The sequence below is a fragment of the Zalophus californianus genome, chromosome 2, assembly GCF_009762305.2.
Source record: "Zalophus californianus isolate mZalCal1 chromosome 2, mZalCal1.pri.v2, whole genome shotgun sequence".
NCBI lineage: Eukaryota > Metazoa > Chordata > Mammalia > Carnivora > Otariidae > Zalophus > Zalophus californianus.
This window is the reverse complement of record NC_045596.1, coordinates 97833263-97850405: the sequence shown is the minus strand read 5'-3', so window position 1 is coordinate 97850405 and position 17143 is coordinate 97833263. Positions and strand designations below refer to the sequence as shown.

Below are 17143 nucleotides of genomic sequence, written 5' to 3'. Positions count from 1 at the left end.
CACCATGCAAAATTATCCATTGTCTTCTTACTAGCTTGAACTAGGCCATCCATTTGTTGGAATCATTTCTTCAAATCCTCTGCTTCTTGTGCCTTCATGTAGAATCTACTCTATCTCCACAAGAAGTTTCACCCATGTACATGTTTGCTAAACTATTGTCATACAGTCTTGCTACATGGTATGGCTAAAAAGTAAGTGAAAATAAGAATTCTTCCAGTCACAAATCAGTTTTCCAGTCTTAAAATCAGTCACAAAAATGATTAATTCTAATTCTATTATGATCTCTTTCCATTATATATCTGCTCACATATGTACAATTAAATATTTTCATACAAAATCATTTTCTCTACAGAGAAAGATAATGGGACCCATGTCTTTGTATTTTGCAATAATACTGAATAGTTTATTTAAATCAGTATTTCCCCACACGTGAATATTTATCAACTGCATTAGAATCACCTACGTGAGCATATTAAACATAGACATTCCTGGACCCTCCCTAGATCTACCAAGTCAAAATCTGCAAGTGTAGGATTGAGAAATTAGCATTTTTAAACAAGCATTTTTAAATGATTATTTTGCCTCTTCTGTGATTTGGAAACTCATAAAAATAGTTTCATCTTGATAAATGATTAAACACATCTAAGCATCTCTGAATGAAAGACTGTTTAAGATGAAACTAGTGGCAAATTCTTGGACTGTTTCTTTAAAAAAATACTATTATCACCCTGATTTTTATTAATTTACAAATTACAAGTTGATTCATCACTGATGACTTTAAATACATCTGTGTTTTAGGCTCATCAACAATAAAAATATAAACTGTTGAATATGGAGCTGAGTATGACACAGATGATGATATGTGAGTGACTTGAAGGGTTAGCTTAAGTTTGATAATGATTTTGCTCCTTAGAGACATTCAGTTAAAATAGAGAACCAGTCTGAAAACTGTTGCTGGCTTAAAAATAAAGATGTGCAGTTAATTATCTTCCTAGGCTCTCCTTGTTCTTAGGGATGTTGCATTGACATTATGTCAATTATTTAAGTACAGAGCATTGAACACTGGGCCTCTGCCTCGGCTCTGAATTATCCCAAAGGGATGATGAATAGCCTCCTGTCACTGGCATCCATTAGAGACTGATCCCATTTAGGGAACCAGAACTTTTGAGTAAAATGAACAACTGGGTCTTCTCTGAGAATGACAACTGAATACTAACTAGTTCTTATGAAGTTATAAGTGACAATGATTTTGGAGACTTAGTACTAGCAAGAAAGTTCCAACAAGAATGAAAAATATGGATTTCCTTTTTCATTGTTCATTTGTCCCTCCATCAGATCAATGACAATGCCCCTGTATCAGATAAGAAATAATAAAGAACCAAGTGGAAACAATAAAGCTTTTTGCAGCAAAAAAAAAAAAAAAAAAAAAGAATAAAGATTGGGAAAGTGTTTTCTCCCTTTACTCCCTTTAAATGCTTATTACATATCTATAGCAGATTAGCAAATTATGCAAAAAATCTTTTGAATATTAACCTAAACTATTTTTGTCAAAGCAAATACATTAGAGTTAAAATTTTCATTATAATACCTTCTTGCTTTTGAAAATATTGTAAGATAATTGTTAAAATGTTACACAAAGTTTCTTAAAGGTATTTTTCAGTATGTCAGAAATCCAAGTCGGCCAGGACACAGCTATTAACTATTTTGATGACAGCAACTCTAACCTTTGAAAAGCTTATTGTCAAAACCACTCAGTTCAATTACTGGAAAGTATCAAGGAAGTTGCCTTTCTAATGTGAACTCAAATACCTTGTCTGTTAGGATTCTTAAGGAATGGCTGTGTTATATGTGTTGTTTTGGTGTAGTAGATTATTTCATTCAAGATAAAGATAGTAAAGAACCCCCATTTTTTTTGATAGATGATTGTTCAATGCCTCAACCAGCTGGTTTAATTTCTACACACAACGTTTCTTCCTTTTCTCTTTTTCTTTTCTCGGAAAGCTGATCCTACTCAGTATATATAGTTCAGAGGAAAAAAAAATAGATACAGTGAGTTACGTAAAAATAAATCTGTAAATCTAAATGGGGAAACAAGAAGCAATGCTGTACAAATCCAAACACCAGAGAATCAAAGCAGGATAGCAAGAGTGAGAACGGATAAACAGATGGAATAAAACTCCACTGTTTTTGCATTAGGGTAATTAGGGTAGGGGATTCCGAAGAGGGAAAGACTGATAAAATAAAACAAGGGTACTGAATCTGAGGTGGATCAGGAACACAGGGTAAGATAAAATGGAAAGAGGGGGAAAAAAAAACCATAATGAAACTGGTGACTAGTGCTTAAGTAACTGTGTGGTAGTTCTAATGAACTGGCTTTTACATTTGGTTTTTAATTCATCTAATAGTGGATGCACTTCTAGAAAAATGACATTAGAAACTACTGAAGTAGTAAATTGATGATAGTCACATATCTGCTCCTACTGAGCAATCTTTGGAGAGCTAACTTTCTTAAACTACCGAAGTGAAGAAAATTTTACTAGCTTGCCCATGTTAACTTTTAGAGTGTAAGGGATACGATGAGTTTAAGAGCACAATAATTTAATTGTCCTCAATTAATTACTATTGGTTCAGTGAGCTAATTCATTATTTAATTATATATCTGTCACGAATGTTTCATTTTCCAGTGAGAACAGTAGTCAAATCTCTTGGGGGAATGAGTAGCTGGAAGAAGTACTGGCATGATTAGGGGCGCCCGGATGGCTCAGGCAGCTAAATGTCTGACTTCGGTTCAAGTCATGATCTCAGGGTCCGGGGACTGATCCCACCGTCCAACTTCCTGCTCAGCAGAGGGTCTGCTTTTCCCTCTCCCTCTGCCCCTCCCCAAGCTTGTGTTTTCTCTTTCTCTCTCTCTCTCAAATAAATCTTAAAAAAAAAAAAAAAATTACTGGCATGTACATGAAGAGCAGAGCTTGTGATAGGCAGAAAAAAGCCTACTCCTCACCCTCAACCCCCCAAGATGTTCAAGTCCTAATCCCTGGATCCTGTGATTATGTTACTTTTTAAGGCAAGTAGGATTTTGCAGATGTGATTAAGTTAAGGATCTTGAGATGAGGATTATCCAGGTGGGCCAATCTAATCACATACGTCCTTGAAAGTGGAAAACCTTCCCAGTTTTAGCCAGAGGGAGACGTGGCTATGAAAGAAAGGCACAGAGCACTGCTTACTTTAAAGATGAAGGGAGGGAACATAAGCCAAGGAATGTGGGTGGACTGTAGAAGATGGAAAAGATGAAGCAATGGGTTCTTTCTTAGAGCTTCCAGAAAGGGACACCACCCTGCCAACACTTTATACTTAGCCCATTGAAACCCATGTTAGACCTCTGGCTGCCAGAACTGTAAAATAATAAATTTGGGTTGTTTTATGTCCCTAAGTTGGTGGTAATTTGTTATAGCAGCAATAGAAAATAAATATATAGCTATTTTAGTAATTGGTGCAATTAATAATTATAACTAATAATCATTGAGTTATTAATATGAAAATGAAAAACCACTTAATCTTTTAAGGTAAAATTCCAATATGCACCAAATGAGTAAATTTTAATACTTTTAAAATTTTAGTCGACTTAGAAGCTTTATAAAACAAGTTGACTATTTCCTTTGTCTATAAACAGTCCATAAATTATGTCAAGTGTATGTCATAATTTATTTTATATCAACGTTATGATTTTAAGATCTATTTTGTATCTCAGGTTACAGTTTTATTATGCATAAGTGGCCTATAAAAGTTAAGAATAAAAAAAGTGCTTTAGCTATTCATTCATGCTCCCCAGAGACTAAGAGATAATATACCAGAATTTTCTGCATTTTTTGTACACTTTAAAAAATGTTAAAATGCCTGTATAAAGCACATTAAAACATTATAGGGACTGTGAAATCTGAGCATATACAGAAAGAAAAAAGTTAAATTATCTAAATTATGGGCAATTTCTGTTCCTTAATTAAACCAGCACCAAAAGTGTCTCTCACTATGCCACTTTAATTCACTACAAACTGCTAAGCTGATTAACCAGAACTGTAGGCAAAATGCCTACTGTTACCTCAAATCTTAAAGTAAAATCTACCTTGTCCATATCATTGCAGTTATAAAATCCAAGGCATTCCAAGAGGTGGTTGATACTAAGTTTTGTTCCACATTTATAATTAAATCCATGGCAAAGCTTCAGATATGACCCATTAAGTTCTAATAGACTGTATCTTGGATGCAATTTGCTATAAAATAGAATTTGGTAGGGAGGATTTGATATGGACACCATAGTACTGTGTTCAGGTATAACTGCGAAGCAACATGAGGTGGAAAAGCTCAGCTTTGGCAGCCAGGTAGGCCTGCATTTTGTATTCTGGGATGGGCACGTGCTAGCTGTAAGATCTTAGGCAAGTCAGTCTTAGTATATAAATCTCAGTTTCTTTATTTAAAGTGATGGTACTTATAGTCATTGTTTTATAGGATTTTTGTGAGTGTGAAATGACAATGAATGTAAAATAGTTAAAACAATATATGAACTCAATAAGTATTACCTGTTTGGGGAGTAAATACCCTCAAACATATCATTATAAAATAACTACATCTTCTATGGGCCTAACACTATAAGCCATCATCACAGAAATACAAATGAAGATCCCTTTATATTTTGAATTACTTCCTAGAATTATGGAATGTTAAAAAAATAAAAACTCTAACTCAACTCTCAATCCAGAGAAGCATAAAACCCAGGAAGTGGCAAGCAGGAAAATTTTCTCCTTTGTTTTTTACTTCTTTTATAAAATAAATGTGTTTCATTATTCATCAGTGTACCCCTTGAAATCCCTATCACAGCACTTTGACAGAATAGATGTTAGTAATTTTCTAAACTGAATTGGATTATCTCTAGAATCTAAGTCTTTACTCAGAGTTTTGGTCTTCTAACCTCCTGCTAATGTGTGGAGCTTGCCATTGCCTGGATGAGCTCTAGTACCATCTATAATGGTTCTGCTCTTTGTCATGCTTGGAAAGGAGATTCACTGTTTTGGGACTTTAACAATGTAACTAGTCACCAAATATTCTGTTAATACATTCATATGGTGTTCCCCAATAGCGTTTTCTCCTTTAAATGATTTAGAACTCATTGTTTTAGAATGGCATTGTGTCACAAATAACTCCTTAATATTAATGGAAATACATCTATCTCACAATTTAACAAATTTAAAAAAATGTATTAAGTGTAGGTTGATAATGTTTAGGAAATAGTTTTTTTCCCTTTGCCTAAATTATTATCTTATTTCCCTATGTTTAATTATTGCCAAAAACTATTTCCAGAAAATTATTTCCTTAAAATTACTATTGGTATAATTGCTAACACACTATGACTATTTGAGTTTGATAAGAATATTCAGGGTGATGTATATTCCTGTAAGAATAAAAGGTTTGACACATTATGATACATTATGATAATGATACATTATGTCAAATTTAGAAATACGTATTCCATCAAACTAAAAGAGAAACATTTCATGTATATTTATTAGAACAGTCCCAAATTGCCTAACTTTTTGACAATTCTAAGATAATTAGAGACCAGTGGATTCTGACATATTCCACTCCCACAAGCATTCAGGTGACTTCTAGGGATCCCTAATCTTCCTGCTATGAGCCACAACGGTTATACGTGAGGGAACTGTTAACTAAGCATTGTAAACTCAACAAAACTATCTTTCAAAGATGAGGCTGAGTAAAGGCATTTACACTCCATAAAAAGAATCTGGGAGAGTTTACCATAAATAGACTCTCATTAAAAGACCTTCTAAAGGATGTGCTTCAGGACGAATGAGATTCATTCATTCAATAAATATATACTGAGCCAGGCACACTTCTAGGTCCTGGGGATACCTCAGTGAACAGAACAGAGGAGAAAGTCTTGCCCTCATGGAGCTGACATTTTAGTAGCCAAGGTTACAAAGCAACATAAATAAGTAAATATATATGGTATGTCCAGTAGTATGCTGTTAAATCTTTACCAACTGGCTCTTTGGGAAGGCCGGGGGTGGGGTGAGGGGAAGCCTGCATTTGTGCATTTGCCAATTTCTGTGGTGTAAATGCTACCTCCAGTCCAAATTCCAAACTGCTGGCTATGTCCTGAGGGAAGAGACTTACACAATTGTCCCACTGAGCCTGTGTGAGCTGCTTTGAGCACAGCAGTGAGGATCCTAAGTGCTAGGGAGAAAAATGAGCTGGAAAAGATGGGGAGATTTAGGGCTTGCAATTTGAAAGAGAATGGTCAGAGGAAACTTCACTGAGAAGGTACAATTTGAGTAAAGAACGGAAGGAAGTGAGAAAGAGAGCCATGCACCAATTTTGGAGAAAACCATTTTAGGCAGAGAGAACAGCAAGTGCAAACTCTGAAGCAGGAGCTGGGAACGGCAAGGAGGCCAAAGAGGCTCCTGCAGAGTGAGAGGCTCAGCAGTTAAAGGCAGGGTGAACAAGATTTTAAGAATTGAGGCTTAGGGTAAGATTGGAAGTCCCAGGAGCGTTCTGAGCTGAGGAAGGACAGGATCTAAATTATATACGGCCTCAGTCTGGCTTCTCTGCTGAGAAGGAGTAAGCCAAGCTAATAAAACTCTGATGGTAGTCAAAATAATAATGTCTAAGATCTGGGATTCAACAACAACAACAACAACAGAGTTAACATCCAAAATAGGAAGGGCTTATCAGCCAGAGGAGAGTGGGCATGATGGGAAATAAAGTACTTCGTACTTTTTGACTGAGGTGTGAAGATATTGATTAATATTAGCTAAACATATGTTTAGCACATATGTTTAAATTTCTGGAGAAACTCCTAGAAGAATAGAAATAAAGTATATACATTTCAAACCAGGAGTGGGTAGGAAAAAGAAGGAAACTGACAATAAAGGCAATAAAAAACAAAGCAAAAAAAGAAGAACCTGAACAAGTGGGACTAATATAAAGCACAAAATAAGATAGCTGAAATTAATCCATACACATTGATAATCAAATTAAGTGTAGATTGATCTTGTTAACTAAAAGACAAATATTGGCAAAGTAGATAAAAAGAAAATTAATTTACAAGTTGTTTTTTAAACTAATTTATAATGTCAAGACATGGAGAGAAGATAGAACAAATATAAAAATGAGATCATGTGGGGCGCCTGGGTGGCTCAGTAGTTAAGCTTCTGCCTCCGGCTCAGGTCATGATCCCAGGGTCCTGGGATTGAGCCCCGCATCGGGCTCCCTGCTCCATGGGAAGCCTGCTTCTCCCTCTCCCTCTCCCCCTGCTTGTGTTCCCTCTCTCACTGTGTCTCTCTCTGTCAAATAAATAAATAAAATCTTTAAAAAAAAATAAAAAATAAATAAAAAAATAAAAATGAGATAATGTGTAATTTTTAAATAGTAACCCCCCAGAAGCTCGTTAGGTATGTTAGCATTAAGGTAACCCCAGAATGATAAAATTTTCAATTAATATATAAATATATAAGTAAATATAAATGTGTATATATGTATATATATCCTTAAATAACATAGCTTTAAAGTATAGAAGGTGATAATTGACAGCAAAGCAAGGAAATATTTACAATCCACTATCAGATTTGAAGAATTAAACACACCTCCTTTGATAACATCAAGTAGTATATCCCATCTCTCCCCTTGCCTCCACAAAAAGATCAAAACAGTAAGAACATAGAAGATTTGAACAACATAGTTAACAAAATTGAGCTAATAGATATACTTTAACTGGAGAATATCTGTTTTTGTCAAGTACACAAGGAATAGTATATCCAGTCATAAAGTGATCCTAGCAAATTTAAAGTATTAGTTTCAAGCAGACATATGCTTCTAGACAAATTGCGATTAAAATGAATATCAGCAAATAGAAGATAAGAAACAGCAGAGAAAATGGAAAGGAATTAGAGAAATATAAGAGTGGGGGGGTTGGTGCTGTGTAGGTTTGACATCCATTCAGCACATTATAAATAGTGAACTATCTGGAGAAATTTTTGTTTCCTTTCTCTTTTTACTTGTGACAGAATAATTGATAGCAGGTAACTTCCTCCCCTAGACATTTGGTATGTTAAGTTCTTTTTCAACGATTTTATGAAGCTTCTGGCTTTACTTTAGCTGGGGTAGTGAATATTCTGATGAGAGAGTGAAGGCAGGCAGCATAGAGATCACCTTTACACTCCAATTACAGCCTCCAGGGATTGGCCCCTCGCTAGACTGAGAAGTCAGCCAAGTCTGTCTTTTGAGCCTGATACCACTTACTTCTCAGACCTTTGTGGCTCTTCCTGCTTCTATTTTCAGTTCTTTCTTTTCCCTAGGCACTCTGGGATCTTTAGTTAGTGAGGAAAATAATGATGAAGTCACTGATGACATTGTATTAAAGATTTAAGAACTGCCCTCTCCTGAGGCCACTTTTAAAAATGTAGGTATTTTTAAGGGGTAATATACAACAGCCAAATTAAGAAACAGTGACCTGTTGGAAACTTGCGGGAAAGCCTTGGGATAGTGTTGAGATGGCGGCGGTTGCTGAGTTGCTCCCCTCGAATCACACTGTGGGCACCTCTAGTGGGCTAATAATATGTGGCTGGGCTGCTTCCTCATTTCCTATGGATGTTAGAAAGCCTGGCAAAAAGACAATGCGCGCCAGTCTTAGAAGGAGGAGGGAGAAACATAGGAGGAAGAGAGGGATGCGTAGCTCTTCTATGTGTTGACAGCATAGCTGCAGGAGTGCCGTAAAACTTTGAAAGACCCCCTGTCTTAGGGGTGATATGTTATAGGAAAGGGTCTAAGTCTAGAGATATAATGGATCTTAGGCCTAGAGTGAATTCATTCTTCTAAGGGAGAATGTGAACTGTTAGTATTCATTTGGTCATGGTGTGCTTTCAGGGATAGCTTTAAAAATGATTTAATGGCAGAAACATCTATTCATAAACAACTTTCCCTCTCCAAAACGCTCTCTGTACACTTAATCTCAGGAAGTCCGAGGACAGGTCCTAGAACACTAGGAACTTGAATATCACAAAACTAGTCCATGGTGAATTTGAGACAAGTCTTGTCCACACGGTTCAATAAAACACACACACACCCCTTTTTCTGATTTCAATATGACTGAAATTAGTATTGACACTTTTGAAGAACATATTAATTGTCTAAACTGTATATTCTTTGGTTCTCTAAGGGCTATGGCTTGTAGCTTATAAATTCTGCAGCTAAAAAGGACAACACCTTAGCTCTGTATTTTTTTTCTTCCTCATGAAGAGTCATATATTTTGTGCCATGTTAGCTTCTTAGTCGCTTTGATGCTCCTTAAAAAAAGTGCTCATGTTATTCAACAGTTAAATAAGTAAAAACTGATATTGCATTGCTAATTCTGATTTTCCAGTTAAATAAGGAAACACTTTTTTTCTTCTACATAAGGAAAAAAATAAAACTTTTGCAGTGATTAGTACAATTAAAATTTATGTGCTATGCACCATCCTTCTAGTATTGCAAGAAACGTTCTATGTTGCCTTCAATTTTCTCACATTCTTTTCAATTTTCCTAATACTTTAAATAGGGAAAATATAGTATTGTTCATAAGTGGTAATAATTAAATAAAAGAACTTGATTAAAAATATTTCTATTAATTAGATACTTTTAATTACCACATCCACGACCTTCTCTTAGATCACATGCTCTTTAACCTCTCTTCCTAGGAAAAAAGATAAGGTAAGGTTACTAACTAGGTTAACTAACCCTAGTTAGTTAGGAAGACTTATTGCTCCAGTTTGCCTGGGACTTTAAGTTTTAGCACCAAATGCTCTCAGTCCAGGGAAACCAGGATGGTTGGTCACCCTAACTCCTGTTCGCCCTCCAGCTAATTTCTCTTCTTTCCTTCACATCAAAATTTTTCCATTGAGTATCCTACACTCTTCTCCTCCATGTCTTAACTCTCTCATTTACTCCTGAACTTATTGCAACTATGCCTCTGCCTCAAGGCATGCCTCTGGCCCCATTCCCCTGGAGTTTGCAAGCATCTCCAATGACCTTCACCTTTTACCAAAGGAGACTTCTAGTCCTTACCTCCGTGGACCCAGCTGCTGGATTTTATACTGCAGATCACACCCTCCCCGACATTCTTCATTCCCAAGGCTTATATAGTAGTCCCTCTCATTCACAGGGGAAACGTTCCAAAACCAACAGTGGATGCCTGAGCTTGCAGATCATACCAAACCCTACATATGTTTTTTCGTATACATACATCCCTGTTATAAAATTTAACTTCTAAATCAGGCACAGGAAAAGGTTAACAACAATAATAAAATAGAATCATTATAATGATATACTGGAATAAAAGTTATGTGAATGTGGTCTCTCTCTCTCAGAACATCTGATTGTCCTGAACTCAGCCTTGTGATGATGAGAGAGGACAAAATGCCTACTGATGAGATGAAGTGAGGGGAATGGCCGAGGTGCTGTGACAAGAGTGTTAGGCTACGGGTGCCTGGGTGGCTCAGTCTTTAAGTGTCTGCCTTCGGCTCAGGTCATGATCCCAGGGTCCTGGGATCGAGTCGCACATCGGGCTTCCTGCTCAGCAGGAAGCCTGCTTCTCCCTCTCCCACTCCCCCTGCTTGTGTTCCCTCTCTCGCTGTGTCTCTCTGTGTCAAATAAATAAATAAAATCTTTAAAAAAAAATGGAGTGTTAGGTACTATTGACCTCGTGACCGTGTGTCAGGACGATCATGGCTTCCTGACCATGATTGACGGCTGGTATCTGAAACTATGGAAAACAAAACCACAGGTAAGGGGGGACTACTGTCTAACAGCATCACTTCTTAGTCTTTGACCCTGTTCTTTTTGACTCTTATTAATGAGATCATCTCTCTCCAGTTGTTTTCTGAAAGATGATTTTCCTCAAGATTCTATCCTATACTCAGTCTTTTTCCCTTATCATTCTCTAAGCCCTTTCCCTGGCTGATCTCACATACTTTCATGCCTTGAACCATTCCCTCGACAGAATAGTAACTTTAAAAACCATGCTTGCTATCCAGACTTCTCTTGTGAGCCAACTACCTGTTAAAACATCTGTACCTGTATGTTTCAGCTGCACTTCAATAATTTAACATTTTTAATATGGCCTCTAATTACCTTCACTACGATCCTACTGTTCTCTGGTTTTTGTTTGTTTGTTTTGTTTTTAAAGATTTATTTATTTATTTGAGAGAGAGAGCATAAGTGGGAGGGGCAGAGGAAGAGGGAGAGAGAATCTCAAGCAGACTCCACACTGAGCTTGGGCACCTGATGTGGGGCTCGATCTCACGACCCTGAGATCACCAACTGAGACAAAACTAAGAGTTGCATGCTTAACCCACTGGGCCACCCAGGTGCCCCCTCTTTCCTCTTTCTTTGTTGTTGGAATAATCAACTATTATTCACCTTGCCAAACATCTTAATCTTATCCTTGATTATATTCTCCTTCATCTCCGCTGACCCAGTTAGTAAGTTGTTCGATTTTACCTCCAAGATAGTTCTTAAATTGGTCCTTCCTTCTCCATTCTTTATCATTCCCTAGTTTCAAGAAATTTTCTTTTATCTGAAATGTCACTGCTCTAGCCTCTGAAATCATCTTATTGTTCTAGCCTTGCCTTCAAAATCTGTCCTGCTTAATAGGAATTAATAGTTTCAGGTACACAGCACACAGTACAATGTTTCCCAGGGCAGTACTTATGTAAAACCATGCAGACAGCTTTACTATTGCATTCACCACACAGCAAATGATCTACCTATTTATCAGCACCCCCCACCAAGACAGTAAACTCAGTAAGAGAGGAGCCATGCTTTATTTACCTTTTTATGCTTGGTGCCTGCCTCTGTGCCTGGAATGTGATATGGCCAAGAAGTTACTGAGCAGGTAGATAGTTGCTCAGCACAATCATCAACTATGCTTTCTGGGCTTCCGTTACTATACTTTTCCCCACCCTCTCTTCTAAAGGGATGAGGCTATGGCTTATGATTCTATCTACATATTGCCAAAAATACCTCACGTGTAGTACATGCTTAATAACTAGCTATGGAATGAGAGAAGGAAGGAAGGAAGGAAGGAAGGAAGGAAGGAAGGAAGGACAGAAGGAAAGAAAGAAAGAAAGAAAGAAGAAAGAAAGAAAGAAAGAAAGGAAGAAAGAAAGAAAGAAAGAAAAAGAGAGAAAGAAGAGAAAGAAAGAAAGAAAGAAAGAGAAAGAAAGAAAAAGAGAGAAAGAAAGAAAGAAAAAGAAAGAAAGAAAAAGAAAGAAGGGGAGGAAGGGAGAAAGAAGGGGAGGAAGGGAGACAAAGAGGGAGAGAGAGAGAGAGAGAGAGGGAGGGAGGGAGGGAGGGAGGAAGGAAGAGAGAAAAAAAATGTTTAGACTCTCAGGGCAACTGCATACAGTGAATTAGTGTTTTAGAAACAATCACAGATACAATGTAGAAGTAGTTTAAAAGCCCAAATAATTCCAAAATATACTTTCTTTTAAGCCTTCGGATTTGTTAGAAAATATATTCCCATCTAAATGAGCAATTCTCTAAATATTTTATATGCTGAATTCTTATTAAATGTGCTCAATTGTAATGTGTTTAATTTTTTATACCACTTAAAAATGGTTTAACCTTAAGAGCACTGAAGGCATTTTGTATTTTGTATAATTTTAGAGGATATAGTAGGGTTTGCATATAAAACTTAGATTTATCTAGCACATTTTTAAATGGTATAACAACATATTTTGCTAGTTTTAAAGAATTATAGTTTAGAAATCAAACCTTAAAAACATATTTTATTATAATATTTTGAAATGAAAAAATTGGAAGAAAATTATATACTGTTTGTAATTTGCAAGTGCATAATGTTTAAGCTACCAACTTGGTTTTAACTTAGCTACAAATTTCAAGTATATTTCATAAGACTTAATGAAAACTTAAGCAGAACTTCTATGTTAATTATTTTTATTGAGTTAAAATGAAGAGTCTAAAATACTGTGTTTTTTTTTTCTTTCTTTCCAGTTTTTACACTCTCTTATGATAACATTTAATGGTCCTTCTGGTATTCTTAGCTCATTAACTAGTGTGATGAACATTACTATTATTTGCCAGATGCTTAGTCTCTATAGAAAAGAATGGGGTTTTCAAGATTTTTTTCTGTCTGATTTAGTCCTTTGTATTTCATTGAAAGGTCAAAGCTGTACAGAATAAAAAATATGTATCAAAATCTCTCCTTTCACTTTTATGAGAAATCAATTTGTAGTATAAGAAAGATAGAATCCTATAGTATTTTGAATGGGAAAGTAAGATAAATGTAGATCATTTTAATTTTAAATTTCCTTAATATTAAACAACCAGTTGTTTATGTAAAACAATTCATTCACAATAATCAACTATCTTCAAGTAACTGTTTTCTATTTAAGGGCAACAGTTTTATACAATGAGAAATCTAATACCATTTAAATGCAACATGATGGGCTTCATATATGTACCAGAGGTGTTCAGTGAATTCTGAAACATAATTTAAATCCTTACGTTTGTGTATGAATAAGTATGCTTATATATTCATAGCTTTCCATATTTAGCAGTGATTTTAAGAGTTCCAAAAAAATAGAAGAGAAAATGAATTGCACATTTGACTTCCAAAAATATCTGAACTTGCTACTTATGAGATCTTTAATTCTTGAAAATTTGTGGGAGTATTTATTTTCATTAAAACAAATTCACTTTGATTTCATATTTAAATGAACTAAAGTCTTAGATTAGTAATAGTTTTCTAAGGTAGATAGTTTCTAGAAAGTTAATTAAACAAGATGGTTTCTACTCTGTAGCTGTATATACACATAGGAAAGCATTTCAGGATCCTGCCACACTCGGTCCTTTAGTGCAGTCTTCATTTTTCTTGATTCAGAGGGCTATAGCCCTATATCTCAAATATAGCTGAGAGTAGCCAACTCATCCCAGTTTGCCTCAGACTTTCTGATAAAATGAAGATCCCATGTCCTAGGAAATCCCTTAGCCCCAGACAAACCAGGACAGCTGGTAAACCCACTGGAAGACAACCTAAACTTTGAAACTTTGAGATAAAAAGGGCCTTACCTTAACATCATTGGTGTTCATTCTTGTTCCCTCCTTTCCCACAAAAATATCATCAATATCCACAAGAATGTACCTGTCCAAGGACAGTGTCAGCCTCTTTCCTGACAAGAAGGAAACCGCGTCTATGAAGATGAGCTTATGCAACCAAAAGTTCAAGTTGTTGCCAAAAAAAACTCTTTGAATTCCATCATGAAGCCCCAAGTCGTGTATGACAGTTGCATAAAAAGCACCTTTAGAGATGGGAGGAGAAAGGTTCTCTGGGGTCTTTACTTTGGCAAATATTACTGGTTGGTAGGCTGAGTGATTAATCTGGAAAACTGTCCAGTCAGTTCCAGGTAAAGAACCTTTTTCAAGCTTGGAAGATTTGGTCACATGAAGCAATGGAGAATGAGGATTAATACAACAATCTTTTACCGCAAGGTTTCCATATATGGAGAAAGGGAAACCTTTCAACTGAAAGCTCTGTAGACTCTTCTCGCTAGTTTTGTGGAATCCAATGACACCCACACCATATTCCACACAGTATTTATCTAAAAGGCTTCGGTTCCAAGAGTCCATGTTTATATACTTTAATATATTCTCATAAATAACGAGAATATATTTGCCTTTAGTTTTTTCTATAAGTGCTGGGAGATCCCCCTTTCCAGGAGCAATTTCAATGTGATACTGGAACCTACTGGATTCTAGAATCATAATTATGTCTTGACCAAGTGATGAGTATTGGCTCTCCACAAACACCAGGACTGTGGGGTCTGTCCTCGAGGCATCAGAAAGCTTCATTGTCTTGACTTCCATAAGCCTGTATGGTAGGTGTTGGAAATCCGCACAGTCCACTTCAGACATCATCTCGGAGGGTTCATTTTCCTGTTTGTAGCCACTGTACAGGTAGTATGCAGAAATAATAATGCTCACCATACAAAATGTGGTGAGCAGAATAACCGTCCTTTGAAAGTGTCTGTGAAGCTTCATGATAAAACTCATGTTGCATATACTTCCCTCAGACTGTTCCAATTGAAGCACCATAAAAAAGGAAGAAGAAAAGAAAAGATGGTGTTCAGCTACTTTTCCAGTCTCCGTCAATAGTTTATGTCACCATTGCAGCGCATTTGTTGCACTGGATCAGGACTCACAGAAAATACAGTCTGAAAAGTAGAATAAAATAGAACAGACTATCAAACGTTCATTCTGCGGCATTAAGACGAACAAGTTTTTTCCTGCTGATTGACATGAGTAGCAACCTGTTAGGCAGATGAACGGGTGTATGGTCTGTCAGAAAGCCTCTTTTTCCTCCTGCCAGGTCTGGATGAGGACGTGGGAGGGAAAGAAATGGGGAAAAGGGCTCCATATAACAGAGGCTCTCTATCCTTCATGTAGAAAATACATTGGGCTAACCAGAAATTTCCTTTTATTCACCAAGCTTTGCATCAAACTCTGTAGATATCGTATACCTAAGACCACAGAGAGGTCACCTGAGCCATGTACTGCCCTATCATGTAATGCATACACGATGCATATGTGTTTAACTACATATACCGAACATTCATAAAAGTCTGGACATGTTTCATTAGGTGCTATAGTTAAGACACTAGTTTCTGCTGTGTGGAAAAGAGCACAGTAATGACATGAAAAAAGTACTATAAAAGTGTTTTTTTTTTTAAGAAAAACAATGAAAATACTTCATGAAACACCTTTTCATGGTATAGTTTCAAATCCCTTTCAAGACTTACTAATCTTAGAAAAATTTAGTAGCTTTTGAAAGACAATAAGAAAGAAACCTGAGTGCTTCTTAGAGCAGAAGTTTATTAGAGTCTTACGGTCCTGGCACTTTTCAAGGAAATATGGAATATAAAAGAATTAAGGAAGGTCTTGTTATTGTCCACAAGGCAGGCTGAAAGGGTTGACTGAATCTCTACCTTTTATTAACTGTGTCACTTTGGCCCCAGTACCTTTTAAGTAAAACGATGAGGTTAGAATAAACAATCACCAAGAACATTCTGGCTCTAAAATTCTGTGATATTCACCTATGAAATAAGGAATGAACAATATTTTGAATAAGATATGTTTATCTTTATGAATAATACATTCTGGCATATAACTGCAGGATATTTACAGACTAGGATTCTTATAAATAGGATATTTATCCTGTAAATTGTCTATTGTAATTATTCGTTCAAATATTTAGGGCATCTATATCATTGATTCAAGTATTTATGGGGTAACTATCTTTCTATTTAAAATATAAATGGTCAACAGAGTGAATTTCCTTAAGGGGTCCAAAACTATAAAGTAGAAACAGTGACTAGCATCACAATAATAGATGGTTGTTGAGTAGAGACAAATGCCTCTAATGAGATGAGAGAAGTGACCATGGCAAGTAGGGAAGCCTGCAATACTCCAGGGGGATGTAGAATCTGGGCAGAGCCCTGAAGGTGAGGGTGATGTGAGTAGGCATGTGAGATGAAGGGAATTTATAGAGGCAGGGGTGAGCACAATATTGGGCAAGGAACACTCTGATGAAGAATGGAAGGCAAGGGGATGAAGTCTCTCCAAAAATACATTGTAAAAAGTATGGGTACCTTAGATTATGGAGAGATTTGATAGCATACAAGTTCACGGTTGAGAAAACCCATTGGGAGCCATTCTACTTTTCTGCTTTGGGGAATAGCATGGTAAGGGTGAGATTTTTCAGGAAAATGAACTAACCAATAACGTGAAGGATATCCTAGAGCATTGTTTGAGAGTCAAGGCTGGCAAGCCGAGGCAGGCTCATTTCTCACAATCCAGTCATAAAAACCGTTAGTGATCATAGGTCAGGGAGAATGTGGGAAGGGGCAAGTCTGAGGGACACTGCAAAGAAAGGAGGAAGAGAACTTGGGTCTGGTATGGGGGGGTCTGTGGTACACCACCACTCTGCCAAATAAAACGGCATCAAGTGACCTAGCGTGCTTGAAAATCAATCTAATATAAAGGATAACATTCTACTCTTTTAAACATTCAAGCCTAGATG

At 36.4% G+C, this 17143-nt stretch overlaps 1 protein-coding gene across 2 annotated transcripts in view; it reads right to left on the bottom strand.

Moving 5' to 3' along the window:
- The window catches only part of NDST3 (N-deacetylase and N-sulfotransferase 3), a 177576-nt gene that overhangs the window by 149614 nt on the left and 10819 nt on the right, over positions 1–17143 (bottom strand). For both annotated transcript variants that reach the window (XM_027597405.1, XM_027597406.1), the window contains exon 2: positions 14137–15278. In XM_027597405.1, the coding sequence (XP_027453206.1) occupies positions 14137–15159 (1023 nt within the window). In that variant the 5' untranslated portion in view covers positions 15160–15278. The remainder of the gene's footprint in view (positions 1–14136; positions 15279–17143) is intronic.